Source organism: Hippocampus guttulatus, chromosome 5 (genome assembly GCF_054856545.1).
Source record: "Hippocampus guttulatus isolate MCC_2025c chromosome 5, RoL_Hgut_1.0, whole genome shotgun sequence".
In the NCBI taxonomy this organism is placed as follows: Eukaryota; Metazoa; Chordata; class Actinopteri; order Syngnathiformes; family Syngnathidae; genus Hippocampus; species Hippocampus guttulatus.
Window position 1 is genome coordinate 11,497,181 of NC_141265.1, and position 16,661 is coordinate 11,513,841.

Sequence of the window (16,661 nt, forward strand, 5' to 3'; positions counted from 1 at the left end):
CAGTCATTCCAATTTACACTGCTAACCCCTTAAAAAAGTCAAACCTATCTGTTAAACATTTCTTAATAAATCACCGACCTACATTTCTGATTTGTTATTAGATCCTTAATTTAAATATTAGTAACTGATTTTAGAAATGTAGATTTGTGGACGTGAAAATCTCCCCTCCCAAAATATAAAGGCAATATGGTACACTTGTTTTTCTTTTGACTCAAATAGTTATTTTTTCCCCCCAGCAATTGTAGATTTTTTTTCACAGCATGTAGTTCTCAAGTTCTTTCCAGAATGTAGCAGCCATTAAAATACCTCATGCAGTGCTCAACTAAATTGGAAAGAAAATATTTTACCATCCGCGACCCTAGTGAGGATCAAGCGGTTCGGAAAATGGATGGATGGATATTTTACCATTTATTATGCCTGCTGGAAAAGTGGAAGACAACACAGCAGCATGTTGTAGGAGAAAATGTGTTTTATAATATAGCATTGTGGATATTGTGCAAACATCTGTTTTGTTTAAAGAAAGGAAACTGTCAGAGATTTTCTCGGACAAAGTTAAAGAAATGACTCGGCACACAGGAAAATTGTCTTCAATATCGGCGGGAGCGGATCTCTGAGAGCGAACGACGGTTAGTTGCTCCGCGATCACACTCTCAGTCCCGCCACCGCGAGTTCGACATTTTATTGTAACATATGCAAAATACAAGAAAAACACTGCCCCCGATGTTTGCATGCCGCACCCCGGTCCGGCTCCTCGGTAGTGATTGGTTACCTGTTTTTCCAACTTGAACCACCAGTACATTGGCGCCTTTTCTGGCTGGTCTACATCGAATTAGCATGTTGTAGACTTTGCGGATGGTCAATGTCGTCTGGGCGCGACGGGTGTTCTCAACTCGTCTTTTGTTGCTCAACCGCTGTTCCCGAATTATTCATTCCCCTTTTGTGACCGAGTGTCGCCTTCTCCCCTGTGGTTGTCCACCTGTATTGACGTGCTAATTGTGGACTTCAACAGTCCCCCGGCCAGATGGCCGGCGCCTTTGTGTGCAGGCATTTGGGGGTGCTGGATACGCACCCAAACGCTTCGATGTGCCCAAATTAAATGAAACTTTAAACATGATACAATTTTGCTCATAGATTCCTCTAACAGAAACAAACAAAAAAAACTTAAAATGACAAATGACTTGCATGAAATGTATATATCTGTGTATGCATGTATTTATCAAATCATTGAGACATAAAAATGTTAAAATAAAGTTTATAAAATGAGCTACACTGTGGAACAAGAGATTATTTTCATTTGGAGTGCAGCTATTAGATAGCGAACTATCCATCTGTTAATTTACTATGCTGAACACGCTGTTGTCTGATTGTGAAGTGGTCACATACTGTACATTTTACAAGCAAAAAAGCCTTGATATAAAATGTGTGTTTTTTCTGCCTGTGCACGGACGATCATAGTAATTTATACACTGCATCCACACAATGGGCTCAATATAAGCGGACAGGACAAATTAAATAACTATACCCACAGTTGATTTGTATCAACAATAGTCTCTTTATGATTGTCTCTCCCAAAAGGTACAGGAAAAGGAGTGCCGACAAGACAATGACATTTATTTATTTATTTTTGTTTCATGAAAGTCAACAGTCACATCTATGGTGACAGGTCAGGCAAAAAACAAACAAACAAACAAACAAAAGTCTCAAGAACCCATGCTGTGAATCACACAGATTGAAACAGATTTTGTCCTACTTTCATTGAGTCCTGCGAATGTGGGAGGCTTTCGATTATGTTAGTGAAGTTCCATGATTACCCCCCCAACATCTAAATAATTCTACATGGTCAGCTAGCTCCTGACCAAAGTTTTTGTGTGATGAGCTTGACATGCCAAATGCCACTTTATCTAATTTATCACAGTGCCACCTAGTGACAATGATGTGAATTGAATAGGTTATACATTCATAAACTATACATTCCCAAACCTAACACTAACTCAAACTCCAATCCTAACCTTAATCATAACTCCTCACCCACAAAGATTAAACTGATCCGAATCCTAAAATTAGAATTCAATATCCTTCAAACTCTGTAAATTCACATGCAGTCCAGGAGTAAGGGTGCGTTCTTTGCCTGTAGCTTTGACTAGCTTTTTTGTGTAGTGTTTCATACAGCACTTTGCGTGGGATCAGTGACTCGACCAAAGCTGTTGACTGGCAATAAGTTGTTTGTTCGGGGGCAGTCTGCCGTTTGGCCAAAATCAATGAGATACAGAAACTTGATGAATAATTGGACTCCAGAGACAAGTGAAAAGACGAAACCTTTCAAAAAAAATTATGGCAGCAAATAAACAGAGAGTCTAGTTTTGCAAGGTGTGGAGAAAAGATGATAAAGTCCTCCTTTTGAGCATGTAAGCCGTCTGGAGAAAAGTCCAGACTAACCAAAATACCATTTGCCTCCTTCAAGTAGAGACTGTCCTGATGAGCCGGTCTGCTCTCAGACCCTAACTCTAAAATCAACCCTTAACCCCGAACCCTACCCCTTGGATCAAATTTCCTTCAAAATTGTCCATTCACAATTAGTCTTGGAGTATGTGGCCCCATTAATGTATGCCTGTAGATTTTGTTGCAGTTTTTTTTCATGTGTGTTGTAATCTTTGACATCTTTCATGCCGATGGTGCGGGAGTGATTTATGCACAGTGATCTGATTACCTGAGAATTTCAAGGGGTGCTTCACTTCTTGCACTAATCCCTATTCTTAATCTAACCTTAACTAAAACGCTAACTCAAACGCCAATGTAGAACTCTCAACCCAAGGCTGCAATTTCCTTCAAGCTAGGTACATTTGTATCGAGTTCTCGTAGCACCAGGGCCACTCCATTGCTGCATGTACCTTTGATTGGCTTTTAACTTCATCTGTCATGTAGTGCTTCACATAGCAGTTGACATGGGAGCATTTTCCGTTCGGTGACCCAGACCCCAAGACCCAGACTGTTGACAAGCAATCACACCTTGTTTTAGGGCTTTGCATGGTCTGCCAGTTGCCCAAAGTCGGTTTAGTCCAGCAAATTGATGGATTAGACTCCAATGACAACTTGACAGATCAAACCTTTAAAAAAAAGGGTAGTTCGTAGCAGCAACAGACGATCCAGTTGCGGAGGGGGTGGAGGAAAGAATTCCTCTGACAGGTCAGGATAGTGCCTCCAGTACCTTCACCTTCTCTTATGAGAAGTTCAGACCAATTTACATTGTTCACCATCTCCTCCTCAAAGCAGAGTCAGGCTGGCTCTGCTTTGGACTGCTCGACCCGTCTCCTCTGAGCTACCTTAACTCTAACCGTATGTCCGAATTCTAAATCTTAGTTTAGGCTCCAAATTCCCTCAAACTTTGTATATTTGCACCCAGTGCAGGAGCATTAAGGCCAGTTTATCATTACCTGTAGCCTTGATTGCTTTTTTTTCTTCCGGTGTTGTCTAGGGTTTCACACAGCTGACTTAGTGTGGAATTTGATTTCTGCCAAACGACCAACATTCAACAGTTTACTGGCAAACTGTCCAAGGTTTAGGGTTTGGGGCTCAGAGGACTGTATGCTTTTTGCCAAACTCATTAGGGTACCACAGATCACTGAAAGATTGAAATACTGTACATTGACAATGTGAAAGACAAAGCCTTTAAAAAAACTGCAGCGACGCAACATGGAGGATGGAGAAGAGCCAAAACGTCCTCAAACAAGTCAGGATAGCAACTCCACCGCTTCCAACACCTCAGACGAGAAGTTCAGACTAACCAAAACGTTGTTTGCCATCGCCTCCTCCAAGCAGAGGCTGTCCTGCTGGACCAGTCTGCTCTCGGACGTGGGGCTGATGACGACAATTCGAGGGACACCCTGCTGCTGCGATGCGTGCGGCTCGGCCGTCGAGGCTCGTCCGATGCACAGGGAGTCAGCAGAGTTGCTCTTGCAGCCTTGCGGCCTGTCGGGAATGGTTTTGTCCCTCTTTGAGTCTTTATGGGTCAGACTGCGACTACGCCTCCTGGTAAGAACTAGTAGGGGGAGAGTGGCGCTGGTGAGCGTGCTAGAAACCAGTTCATGGTCACAGTTGCCTGATGACTCAGTCATGGTACATGGATGCTGGTGGTGGAAACAAATACAAAACAGAAAAACAAAAACAAACAAACAGAAAGAAACATATGTGCATGAGCAATAAGAATGTACATGCAATGAGACAGTGATTGTCGAACAGTCAAGTCAACTTTAATAGTTTGTTCAATTATTGTTCAAGTGAGTGTAAACGGGGTAATAAGATAGTTGCAAAATCTCAATGTTATTTATTCCACATGACAATTTCGGTACAGATTTTAGCAAGGATGATGGAAGATGACATATGATTTGCTTTCGCGGGCCAAATAAAATGTCGTGGCGGGCCGGATCTGGCCCCCTAGCCTTGGGTTTGACACCAGCGGTCTACTGTATATCCTCAAACCAACCTTCTCCACTTTATGGGTGGTCTTGTGCTCCAGTGGCCTCCTGCAGGAGCTGCCTCTGCTGGACTGATGGTAGGATGACAGACTCCTAAATGAATTTCCAGACTTCCTTCCGAGAGACTCCAACTCCACATCTCTTGGGACCTGCAATAGGTTTTTCAACCGATATGGACACATTCATTCAGAATCTATACTTCAATTTTCGATTCCACATCATTAAAAAAAAAAAAATCTTCAATTTTTTCTGGTTTATATTGTTAAAAATGTTTGAATAAAGTTGAATTGAGATTTGAATATGCTCCATTAATGAAGTGATTTGTTTCTGTTCAGACCATATTGTATTGTATTTTGTTTACCATAGGTTTTGTTCATTTCACGTAGCATTTATCTGTTTCTTTCAAAGTTTGCTCTTTGCTACACCACTCGCTGATTATGCTGATTTGTATTTTTTTTGCCATATATTTTGTTAAAGTTGTAATTTGTTTCATTTCAGGTTTTCTCGTGCAGCATGCAGCATTGCTTTTTGGTTGAATGTAATTTTCTTTTCCATAGAATTTTATTTTGTTTGTTGCGGCACAATGCAAATACTTAAGTCTACCATGTCAGTCGGTTTGGAGGACGCTCTGATGAAGTGAGTCCTGGATGCGGTGGACTGGCGACTGATGGTGGAGTCCCTGAAGGAGCATTCGCTGATGGATGAGGAGGAAATACACTCCTTTCGAGGAGTGGGAGACAGAAACCACAAGCAGGGAAACTTCTCTGCCAGAGTCAACCTGAAGACAGCAGAAATGAGAAAAACATATACAGTATACAGACAGTGCAAAATTTACAGAATGCAAGATGACCTTTAGGACGTGATGTACAAAACCATGCCCCATCCTCTGCAATTGTATCCAGTGGATGCAGACGTATCATATAAGGAAAATAAAGGCCCCTGTCTTTCAGGACCCACTGCTTAATTGTGGAACGTGTCTGTTAGAGTGGAGCCAGCTGTTTGAGGTTTCACGATAGGAGGCTCTGATTGAGCTGATTACCTGTATTTATTATGAATGATGGCATAGATGAAAGGGTTGTAGATAGTGGAGGCTTTTGCTATGATAGCAGGAACAGACTTGGAGTATGGCGACAAGATGTTGGCATGGCTGGATAAAACAAAGAGATAAAATCAGGTTGAATCATATGCAGCATTTCCATTGTCAATATAAAATGTTAACATCAGCTAAATGTCCTTTTTTAATTTAGTAGAGCATGAAAAAAGATGAGTCCAACAGCTCAAAGTTAACCCTGATCTCTTGATGTTTTGTTACATAATCATGGGGTCATGCGCGTTCAGGGATTATCTGAAAATGTAGATTAAATCCATCTCTGTGTTGGTGACTTCCCCTTTGAATGAGTAGAAGTCCGATATTGAGTAATATATTCATATATTGTTCACAATTTCACCAACTGTGTTTATATGGGCAAAGGCTGTTTGAGCAGATTAAAAACACTTGAAACAATTCCCCCCCCCCATCTACTCCTGTTCGCCCATCGTCTTTTTTTCAAACTTTCTAGGGGGCACTAGTGAGTCGGTTCTGGTTGAGTGTTTGAGAGCCTTAACATACATGTACATTATTTGAATTCATTAGGTCAACAAAGTCATTCATTACCAATTTGTCTTGATGTAGTTTATTAAAGCAGTCTTACCCGGCCCATGAAATGAGTGTGACGCAGGCGTACGGTGACCAGGAGAGGACATAAACCACAATGACCACAAAGGCGATCTTGGCCAGTTTCCATTCACTTCTGATGGATTTCTGATGGATTAATGTGGATTTCCTCACCTGGGTGCCAAGTCTCTCTACCTCCCTGAAGACAACAACATTAGTTCAGCGTTTAGCAGTTCATTGGCACCTTGAGTTTAGATAGTTCAGTAATGATGATCGTAACTCAAATCACTTGTATCGCAAATCAACTTTCCCAAATAAAATGAATGGAATTCTTTTTTCCAAATGTCTAAAAAAAAAACACCAACATAATTTAAAAAAATAAGAAATATAGCAAAGTACAATATACTCTAATATAGTAATAGTAATGAAATATAACTCACTCACTCACAGTTCCAATTTTTGGTCATAGTCAAGTCAAATCAAGTCAAGTCAGCTTTTATTGTCAAATCTGCTCTATGTTGAACATACAGCACAGATGAAATTACTTTCCTCTCTCAGTGCAAACATGTAATGCTAAAATTTACGTTAAAATTCCATAAGACATAAATATGTTAAATAAAATTAAATAAGCAACATAGTAAGAAGCAAAATATCAACTTGCTTTATCACACGCAAGTCGAGGTATCGGTATACCACAAACATGATTTAGGCCTCCTGCTCACCTGCTGGTCTTCCTGACAGCCAGAAAAATCAATAGGTAGCAGTAGAAGATAATAAGAAGCGGGATGAAGAAGACAAAGCAGCATAGCATCATGGTGTAGCTCCTGTTGGCCGCTGTGTATGTGACGTAATCCCAAGTGCATGATGTCATCAGGCCCTCGGGGATGTAAGAGCCTACACAAAGTAAAATGAAAATTAAGGATGTAGCTGTCATCACGAAAAAATTGCAGCTAAATTCTTATCAAAACAACTATATATCAATGGATAAGCGCCTGCTTCCAAAATGGTGAGTCCAAAGTTCATTATCAAATAACAATGTCCTTCCTTTCCCTCATTGTAAATTGTATCTTATGTTCGCCAAATTGTGATCCACAGCTGTTAGGTTCTTCTGCAAATTATAAAAAGCAGATTTTGCTTGGCGAAATGTGAGTCCACAGGTTATTATTGAATAAGGTTATATTACTTTGAATAAATATAAAGAGTAGTGCTCACTTGTCAAATAGTGAGCCCACAATTTTATGCTTGCTGAAAGCCAGCATAGAACTATTAAAGATACATTGTTGTAACTGTTGTAAACAGTTCCGCGACTTGCCCAAAGCTAATGATTAAATAACATCATTTTATTACCCTTTATAAATAGTAGCTTGTGCTTGCTGAATAGCGAGATCACAGCTATGACTACTTAATTTTTCCTGTTTTAAGTTATAGCGTGCTTGCCAAATAGTGAGCCCACAGGCACGAGAAGAGCCTTTTGCCACTTGTAAATAGTAGCATGTGCTTGCCAAATAGTGAGTCCAAAGTTCATCATTTAATAACAAAAGTCATATTCAACGTTATGAACAGTAATCTGTGCTTGCCAAATGATAAGAACACTGCTAAAGTTCCACTCTTTTGTTCATTGTGCAAATGTCTTGTGCTTGTCAAATCGAGAGCCAACAGCAAATTTTGGATAACTTTGCCCGTTATATTTACTAGTGTGTACTTGCCAAATAGTAAACCCCCGAGCTAATGTTATAAAATTTTGCTTGTCCTAATTAGGAGTGGGGCGGCCTGGTGGTCCAGTGGTTAGCGCGTCGACCTCACAGTGCAGAGGTTCAATTCCAGCTCCGGCCTCCCTGTGTGGAGTTAGCATGTTTTCCCCGGGCCTGCGTGGGTTTTCTCCGGGTACTCCGGTTTCCTCCCACATTCCAAAAATATGCATGGCAGGCTGATTGAACACTCAAAATTGTCCCTAAGTGTGAGTGTGAGCGTATAGGATTGTTCGTCTGTGTGTGCCCTGCGATTGGCTGGCAACCGGTTCAGGGTGTCCCCCATTTACTGCCCGAAGACGGCTGAGGTATGCTCAAGCACCCCTTGCGACCCTTGTGAGGATAAGCGGATCGGAAATTGAATGAATGAATAATTAGGATTGTGTGTTTGCCACAATGTGCACTCGGCCACCACAACTGAAGTGACATTATTTTGCTTGCTATAAATAGTGGGTTGTGCTTGCCAAATAGTGATGCCACAAGTAAAATTATGATCTTTTGTCGGTTAAATAGTAGCTTTTACTTGCCAAGTAGTGTACCCACAGCCAAAGTTACATCACTGTCCCTGCTATAAATAGTAGCATGTAGTGAGTTCAAACAATTTACGGGAAGCGATGATGCACTGGTTCTTAACCTGGGTTCAATCGAAGCCCAGGGGTTCGGTGAATCGGTCTCAGGGGTTCAACGGAGCCTCTGCCATGGAGGTTAAGACAAACCCGACTCAACATGTCAATTACTGTAGTTATGACATGCCCGCTTGGCCATCACTGGCTGCAGATGATCACATTCTTTGCTTGTCCAATCAGTGCTGCGGGAAATTTCATTCGCTGATTCATGATTGTACGTCGTGGGATTTTTTTATTCTTTTTTTGTCGAGCAAAAAAGGAAAGTGGTCGGACGAATATGTACTACATGGATTCACATGCATCACAGGTTAAGAACCACTGCAGTGATGTATTGTTTTGCTTTTTAATTCCATGCTTGTGACACGCAGTATACTCCATGTATACAGTACTGTATGTTTGGCAGCGATAAATGTGCTTTATGTTTGCCAAATCATGAGCTCATAGCCGTTGATACATCCCTCTGCCCATTGTAAAAATCATAGCTTATGATTGACACATACCACACCCACAGCAAGTGCATCATGCTTTTGTACGCTGTTAACTCTTGCAAATAGTGACGCCAAATAAAGTTTTATGGAAATCGGCAAAGCGATTTTCTATGTACTTGTCTAAATTTATACCGGTGACATACAATGTATTCAGTGTTTGCTTGGCTGAGTTAATGTGCTTTATCTGGCGTTAAATGTGGTAGACGGCGGTAAGGGACTCACTCCATCCAACAAGAGGAGCCAGACTCCAGGCCAGTGCATAGAGCCATACAGAGATAATGGCCAGTGTGGTTCTTTTCTTGGAGCTCCAGTGGATGGTCTGCAATGGTTTGGTGATCACCATGTAGCGGTCGATGGAGATGGCCAGCAGGTTTATCATGGAGGCGATGCCAAACAAGGCACCGCAGAAAGCATACATTTTACAACCTGTGTGGCAATCCAGATGTTTAATACTTTGGATGGTGGTTTGGAAGTACGTATGATGTAGGATGAAATTACCCATTTCTCCAAACACCCATTCTTTGTAGAGGCAGTTGATGAAGAAGATTGGTGACTGCGTGAAGGCCATGAGGAAGTCGCTTACTGCCAGGTTCATGATGAAATAGTTGGGCAGGCTGCGAAGCTTTTTGTTGCTGCGCACACACACACACACAAATGAGATGTTCTTAACGTACAATTTATTACAAGGCAGTCGATGATGAAAATTTGTACAGTTGTACAATTTGGCCACTGAAAAATAACACGAAAATTGGAAAAGCCACTGAAAGAGCAAAAATTGTCCTGGTAATTAAAAAAACAAACCATTGAACATGGCAGGACCAGCATTGTGATTGAAGAGACTATCTTATTTTCATCAAATGAAAAGATTTGGTTACAGCTTAAACTGCTGTTTGCAACGGGGGGGGTAACTATTGCTGTGGTACAACCTGCAGTTTCTCATAGACAAAGGATGCAGCATGAGTTGTGGGCTCACTAGTATTTTTTTTAGGTGCAAGCCATATTGTTTCCAATAAAGAAAAGGACCTAGCATTTGCTTTTGGCTGAAAATGTGTCACACAACCCATAACCCCTAACTCCAACCCCAAACTCTGAACCCAACCCTAACCCTAATCTGAACCAAACCCTAACCCTAAACCTTACCCTTACCCTAACCCCCCAACCCTAGCACCTAACTAACCCTAACTTGAACCCTAAACCTTAACCCCAACCCTAACCCTAACCTTACCCTGACCCTAACCCCTTAGACTAAACTCTAACCCTAACCCTAAATCTAACACTAACCTCCGAACCTCATCTCTCACCTAAACCCCTAACCTTGTGATGTTTCTTGCTTGTTCAAGCAAGAAACCTCGTTCCCATCCATCTTACTTCCACATGTACATACATCAACATACACAAACACAAAAATTCCTCGTGGTGGTGGTGGGAGGGGGAGGTGTCAAATCCTACTACGCGGTTTTTCACTTTTCGCAGGAGGGTCCAGTACCAATTACCCGCGATAAACAAGGGGTTACTCTATTTAAAAAAGCTCTACATTAAGACAAGTTTTGAATAGCCAACTACATTACAATACAATACATCCTGATTTATATCACGCTTTCACAACAGCTGCAGCTGTAACAAAGCACTGAATAAAACAGTTAACATAAAGTTAAATAATAAACACAACACATAGTGATAAATTTGTAGTTTGCTGGAATTAGGGACTCACAGTTCCCGCCCTCCTTATAAGAAAATAAATAAAATAGTAATGCGAGCCATGCCAAATGTTATTTTGAGAATATGCTGTGTGCTGCAAAAAAATGGAAGGCGGGCCACAAATGGCCTCCTGGCCATAGTTTTGACCCCCCTGGTCTATATCCTTTTGCACTTTATAAATAGTAAATTGTGTTTGCCAAATGGTGATCTTACAAATCAATATTAATAAATGATGTTTCCTTCCTTCTCCATTATAAACATAAACATGGCTTGCCAAATAGTGGCAGCCACCGATCAATAAATATTAGGTACTATTGCCCATCATAAAAAGTAGCTTGTGCTCAAAGACAGCAACGTATCTTTCCACTGTGAAGACAGGAGAGGAAAAGCGAGTGTTCACATCAAGTATTATTCTGGATTAGGCATTGCTCGTTCTGATGGCCAGTGGTGCAATTTGGATTAGAATCTAAAGCCTGTGTGAGCCAGAACTGTTTGGTACCACTTTTGAGTGATGGTGACCCAAATGTCAGCTTGTCATCAGATCTGTCCGCTAAAGTGCTTACCAAATACTGAGCCCACTACTAATATTAAATCTTTTGTGCATCTGGCATATGTCTGATAAATCATGAGGCCACAGCTAATGTTTTAATAGCCCATTATAAATAGTAACTTGTGCTTGCCAAACAGTGAGTGCACTGCAAATGTTATCGAAGGTTACAGATGCTCCAAAAGTGCTGTAATATGCCCAAGAGTAAAAAAATTCAGATCTTTGATCGCAAATCAAGACAAAAAGAAAAATACAAACTTAGTCAAGCTACAAATCCTATTTCCAAAAACAACAACAACACATTGATTGGCTCATGGTACCGCTGCCTTTATTTTCATTCCAAGGATTATTTAAACACTTGTACTAGACTTCAAATCCAATCTAAGTGAAGCATTCGGAAATGAAACAAAGATCACGTCAATGCCAAAAACCAAGCATGGCTGCAATGTTGTTGGACGCACCCTGTTACTGACACATTAACTCAGTCTATAAAGTCACCGGCATCGGCCACCACAGTTTAGGTAAGAGCGAGAATATTATTTAGGTCATGCACATCGATGCAATAGCCTAAAGAGAACGTATCTCACGGTGGACGTTTTCATGCATGTTTCAATGTGTGTGTGTGTGTGTGCGCACGCGTGTGCATTACATTATTCAATTCATCCAATCAGCACACAGGACCATGTTGCACATCAACCAAAGAGAACGCGTTCGCTATATGAGAACGTGAAATATATATATGTGCATATTGTGTGTATGTGTGTGTGGACACAATGGCAAAGCGTTTTAAACTACAGTATCCATCATTGTGATGGGCGGGGGGGGGGGGGGGTATGAAAGCTCCTGACGAAAACATCCCCTTAACACGAACACACATGCACACATGCTGCGAGAGTGCATGCTCACACATCAATTCCCCTTCTGACCCATTTCCTCTTCCAAGAACCTGTTCACATCAGTCGGAACAGGAAATGAGAGAGCCGAATATGCAATTCAAATTTGTTGTGGAAATATTGAAGGGAAAATCTACAATAAAAAGGGAAATATACATGATTTTATTCATTCATATACGGAAAAAGAAGAAATGTTTTTGGTTATTTAATCTGTGATAAAAATACAACTTTTAGAGAAACTTAAATTTCATTGGACAGTCGAATACGATAGGGTACATTGAACTAGGGGTATTTTTGTGGACATAGAGTGTGTGTGACATTTGTAGTCACTCATTCATAAAAATATTGATAGCATGATAGAGGGTCCGGCATTAAGCCTTTTAGAGTGGAAGCCTCGTGGGGCCAGCAGCAGCCACATTGTGGTGGCCCTGTCAGGATCAATTCAGGTCCCGTATATTCTTGATATAATATACATTTCAGTGATTATTTGGACTTTTTGAAAATATTACTTCCATGGAGTGCATTGTTTTGCAGATGTAAAAAAGCAAGACAGTTATTTTGAATGAAATTTCTCTGGGCCTGTCGGGCCAGCGTCTGCAAGATACAAGGTGGCCCGAGACTGGCCCAGGGCTATCGGGCCACCAACAATGTCGGACTGTGTAATACGATTTGCTACCTTACATGATGGTATACTACGATATAATAGGAGAGGAATGCGACATGATACAGTAAGACAATACAGTAATCTTACTGCACGGATTTCCATCTTTCTCCATTAACCGTGAAAAACGAGAAATTAATGGATAGGGAATAATTCATACACTAAAATAAGACTGAGATAAAACAAACGCTAAAAAGATTCAATGGTTTGGAGCACGATACGCTGTGATGGGATACAATGCGATACGAAGAGATGCGAAACAAAACAATAAACGTATCGCAATAAAATAAACTTTGATCAAATGAGACCGTGTGTGTGGTATGGCATGATGTGTTCTAATGCAATGTGATACGACTCGCTCCATCGAAATTGCCTACGGTTATACAAATGTTTATAAAATGAGATTAGGTGTTGTAGAAAAGGCTCAGCTGTAGTATATTGTATTAGGGACTGATATGCAACATGCATGCATGCAATGTGGAGGAAATTCTGAGTACTTGGAGAAAACCCATGGAAGGGAATAACACACATGCTATCACCAATAGTATCGCATAGAAACTTAACAGCATACAAAGGAAAAGAAGACAATGTTACGGAGTTAAGCATGTTGATGTTGATGTATGTTGACTTTTAATGGCTGTTGCTGCATCGGTATTGTCAGAACGTACTCCGCCTATCGCAGACCCCCTTCCAAATTGAAATAAGTCAAATACAGTATATCCGCCACCTTGCTTACCTATAGAACGCAAACATGACCAGCGCATTGCCAGTGACGCCCAGCGTGCCAATCACTAAGATGAAGGCGGCCACCACGTAATGCGCGTGGTCGGGCACGTCCGCCTTGTTGAAGAAGTTGCTCGGGCTGTGCGCTCTCTCGGGCTCCATGCTCTCAGTGGACCGCGTCATGGTCGTCAAGGGGGACATCCACTTCCTGCGTTCTGACCTCCATGTTCAGACCGTTCCCTCGAGCTGACTCCTGAGAGGAAAGTTGCAACGGCAAGTTCACAAGTGGTCCAGAGATAAGAAAATGTCCTTAACTCATTCACTCCCAAAGACGTTTTTAAATGTCTTTTCAGACTTGGTCCAGAATTGGCTGGTACTGACTGAGTTAATTTGAAAGCGTCTTCACAGAAGAACTGCTGATGTCCTCCTCCGGCGTGCCTTCACACCAGCTGTGCACCACATCATTTCTCCTCCTCCTATCACCCCTCTCTCTCTCTCTCTCTCTCTCTCTCCCTGCCCAGCCTTCATGTCACCAGGCCCGGCCCTGAGCCATAACACCACCCCTCTCCTCTTTCCCTGACAGATGATTACGTAACGCGCATCCTGATTACAATCAACAAGACGCTGAGCATCAAGTCGTCATTGCGGGCCGCGTGGCTCGCGGCTGGAACCGACACGCATGCAAAGAGCACCCTTGGAACCAGGCGACTAATTGGCGCGACCCAATTATTCAGCTTGAAATTACTGCATGAGCCACACACACACACTCTGGTTTGGGCTTGTGGCGCACTTGCAAGTAGGCTACGCTTGGCCTTTTCACTCTCCATGCAGCTGTTTAGACTCATCTGAGTGACGCTTCTGCAAAGTTTGCTTCTGAAACTTCAGCAAGATAGCAGAAAAACGTCAACTAACCAGGGTTTTTTTTCTTAGGCGGAAAAACAACTGCTGCACTAAAGTGGTCAAGAAAAAAAAGGTACATTTATCTTAAAATCAAGTCAAATTGACTTGTGTAGGCCTCACAAAAGAATGTCAAAAGGCTTCACCAGATCACATTTGACAAAAGAGTAACACCATCCCCCGAATCTACTGCATTTCTCGCTTGCTTTTTATGGTGCTGGAAACACCGATCAAGAGAGATGAAGGTGGGGGGCAGGGATGGGGATTGTGGGGGTGAGGAATGCAGAGTTTAGACATAAAGTAAAACAGTGTAGGCAGGGATTGCCTTAATCTGAACACTGTTGCATGCATGTGGCCCACTGCAATAAAAACATGACAGCACTCTCGACATGCAATGTGTATGTGAATGTGTACTTAATCACTCAACACATGGCAGATGTGTTCAGGGATTATTTCTCTGATGGAAACTAGTATTTACCTTTATGTCACAAGTATGTCATGATTGTACAATCCATTTCATCGAAAGATTAGTGTTCAGAGAGAATATGTGCCAGAAGTTGCAAGATAATAGCATAGGTCGGCAGACTTTTAATCGGCCAATAAACCATATTTGGTAGGTGGACCCGAACGCCTCATTGAAAACACGTCATGTGCAAAGAAAAATCATCATAAAAGTGACAATTAAGATTAAAGCGTTTTACATTTCCATCCATCCAGTGTGCCGGATCGAAATGGAAACTGGAGTACCCGGAAAAAACCCACACAGGCACGGGGAGACCATGCAAACTCCACACACACACACACACACACACACACACACACACACACACACACACACACACACACACACACACACACACACACACACAGGGATGATTATTATTTCTAATCCCAGACTGCTTTCCAGTACAGTTAAGCGCAGTGGATCTTCCACTGAAGACATTTGAAGACATATTGAAGTGTGTGTCACCGTGTCTACTTTTGCAAAGCAATTCCTCAAATGGCTGTTGAAGACATCCGTGTTGTCTAATATTACCTGTGACGCTGCACTGGATCCACCTTGCGGGGTGCTCAAGTGGCTGCCAATGACCTTTTGTCCACGGAAAAAAAAAAAAAAAGTGGCCAATGGTGTCAACTTGACGTCGTGGACAATGCAGGTCAGCGTTTCACACGTCAGTGAGTCAATTAACATGAGGGAGCAGCTGATCTCTACTGGTGTGAATGTCCAGTTCAGGGATGACAGGACGCCGCGCTGGGCTTTTGTGCCACAGCGTCAGGAGACCGACTAATTACTATTGAGTGCTGGGAGCGGGACAACCAGCCTGCAGGCAATCGATACGGTGACCTGCCAGAGAAGTGAACCACTGTATCACAAAAGTCAAATGGCGTAAAACTATTCCGTTGCGTTCATGGTGAAAATTCACAAAAGGCTTTGTAGGAATTTCTTTTTGCGTCTGAATTACGATGCACTACAACAGGTGTAGGGAACTCCAGCTCCTCGAGAGCCATATCCTGCTTCTTTTAGATCCTTCCCTACTCTGACACACCTGATTCAATTGGTCGTGATCATTTCAGGCCTGTACGCAGCTTGCTGATGAGCTGATCATGGAGGGATCCAAAACAGACAGGATATGGCTCACGGCGGACCGGAGTTCCCCACGCCCTGCACTACAGTTTCTGTCCCTAGCTTGTGTTATATATATAAATAGACTAGCAGGCATGACTGATGCACATTGTTTTTCACTGGCTTAGGTGGCAAATTTGATTGACCCAAGTGAACTCTGCCTAGCAACAAGTGACCACCCAAACATGCAAAGAGCAAACTTGTCACCATTATGTGCTTTGACTTTAGGTTAGTCCGATCTAATGTCGCTCCTTTTTGTTTAATTGTATTTCGTAGCTAATACAGAGTAGTGGTTCAAGTACAATGTGGAATGTGTTTAAATAGATCCATAATCATTATAGTGTCTTGATTCTCGTTGATTCCTGTGGTAGAGGGTCTTTAAAGCTCACCCTAAATTTTCGCCGATTATAATAGTTTCTGATTCAAACCATGAGCCCAAAACAGTTTAGTATAATTTTCAAACATATTTATAACATCCATCCATTTTCCGAACCGATTAATCCTCACTAGGGTCGCGGGGGGTGCTGGAGCTTATCCCAGCCGTCATTGGGCAGTGGACGGGAGACACCCTGAACCGGTTGCCAGCCAATCGCAGGGCACACAGAGACGAACAACCATGCGCGCTCACAC

At 42.0% G+C, this 16,661-nt stretch overlaps 1 protein-coding gene across 2 annotated transcripts; it reads right to left on the bottom strand.

Annotated features, from left to right (window-relative positions):
* Positions 1-1,604: 1,604 nt before the first annotated feature.
* LOC147205048 (melanopsin-A-like) lies at positions 1,605-14,005 on the bottom strand. 2 transcript variants are annotated; one of them, XM_086111380.1, is made up of 10 exons: positions 13,892-14,005; positions 13,524-13,763; positions 9,487-9,620; positions 9,211-9,414; positions 6,849-7,020; positions 6,164-6,325; positions 5,512-5,619; positions 5,076-5,250; positions 4,481-4,621; positions 1,605-4,124 (listed from the first exon to the last, which is right to left on the bottom strand). In XM_086111380.1, exons 2-10 carry the CDS (start codon positions 13,709-13,711, stop codon positions 3,729-3,731), a joined length of 1,680 nt encoding a protein of 559 aa, XP_085967506.1. In that variant the 5' UTR covers positions 13,712-13,763; positions 13,892-14,005; the 3' UTR covers positions 1,605-3,728. The 2 variants fall into 2 exon arrangements, with proteins under 2 accessions (XP_085967506.1, XP_085967505.1); XM_086111379.1 differs by having other exon boundaries at positions 13,524-13,972.
* Positions 14,006-16,661: the final 2,656 nt, after the last annotated feature.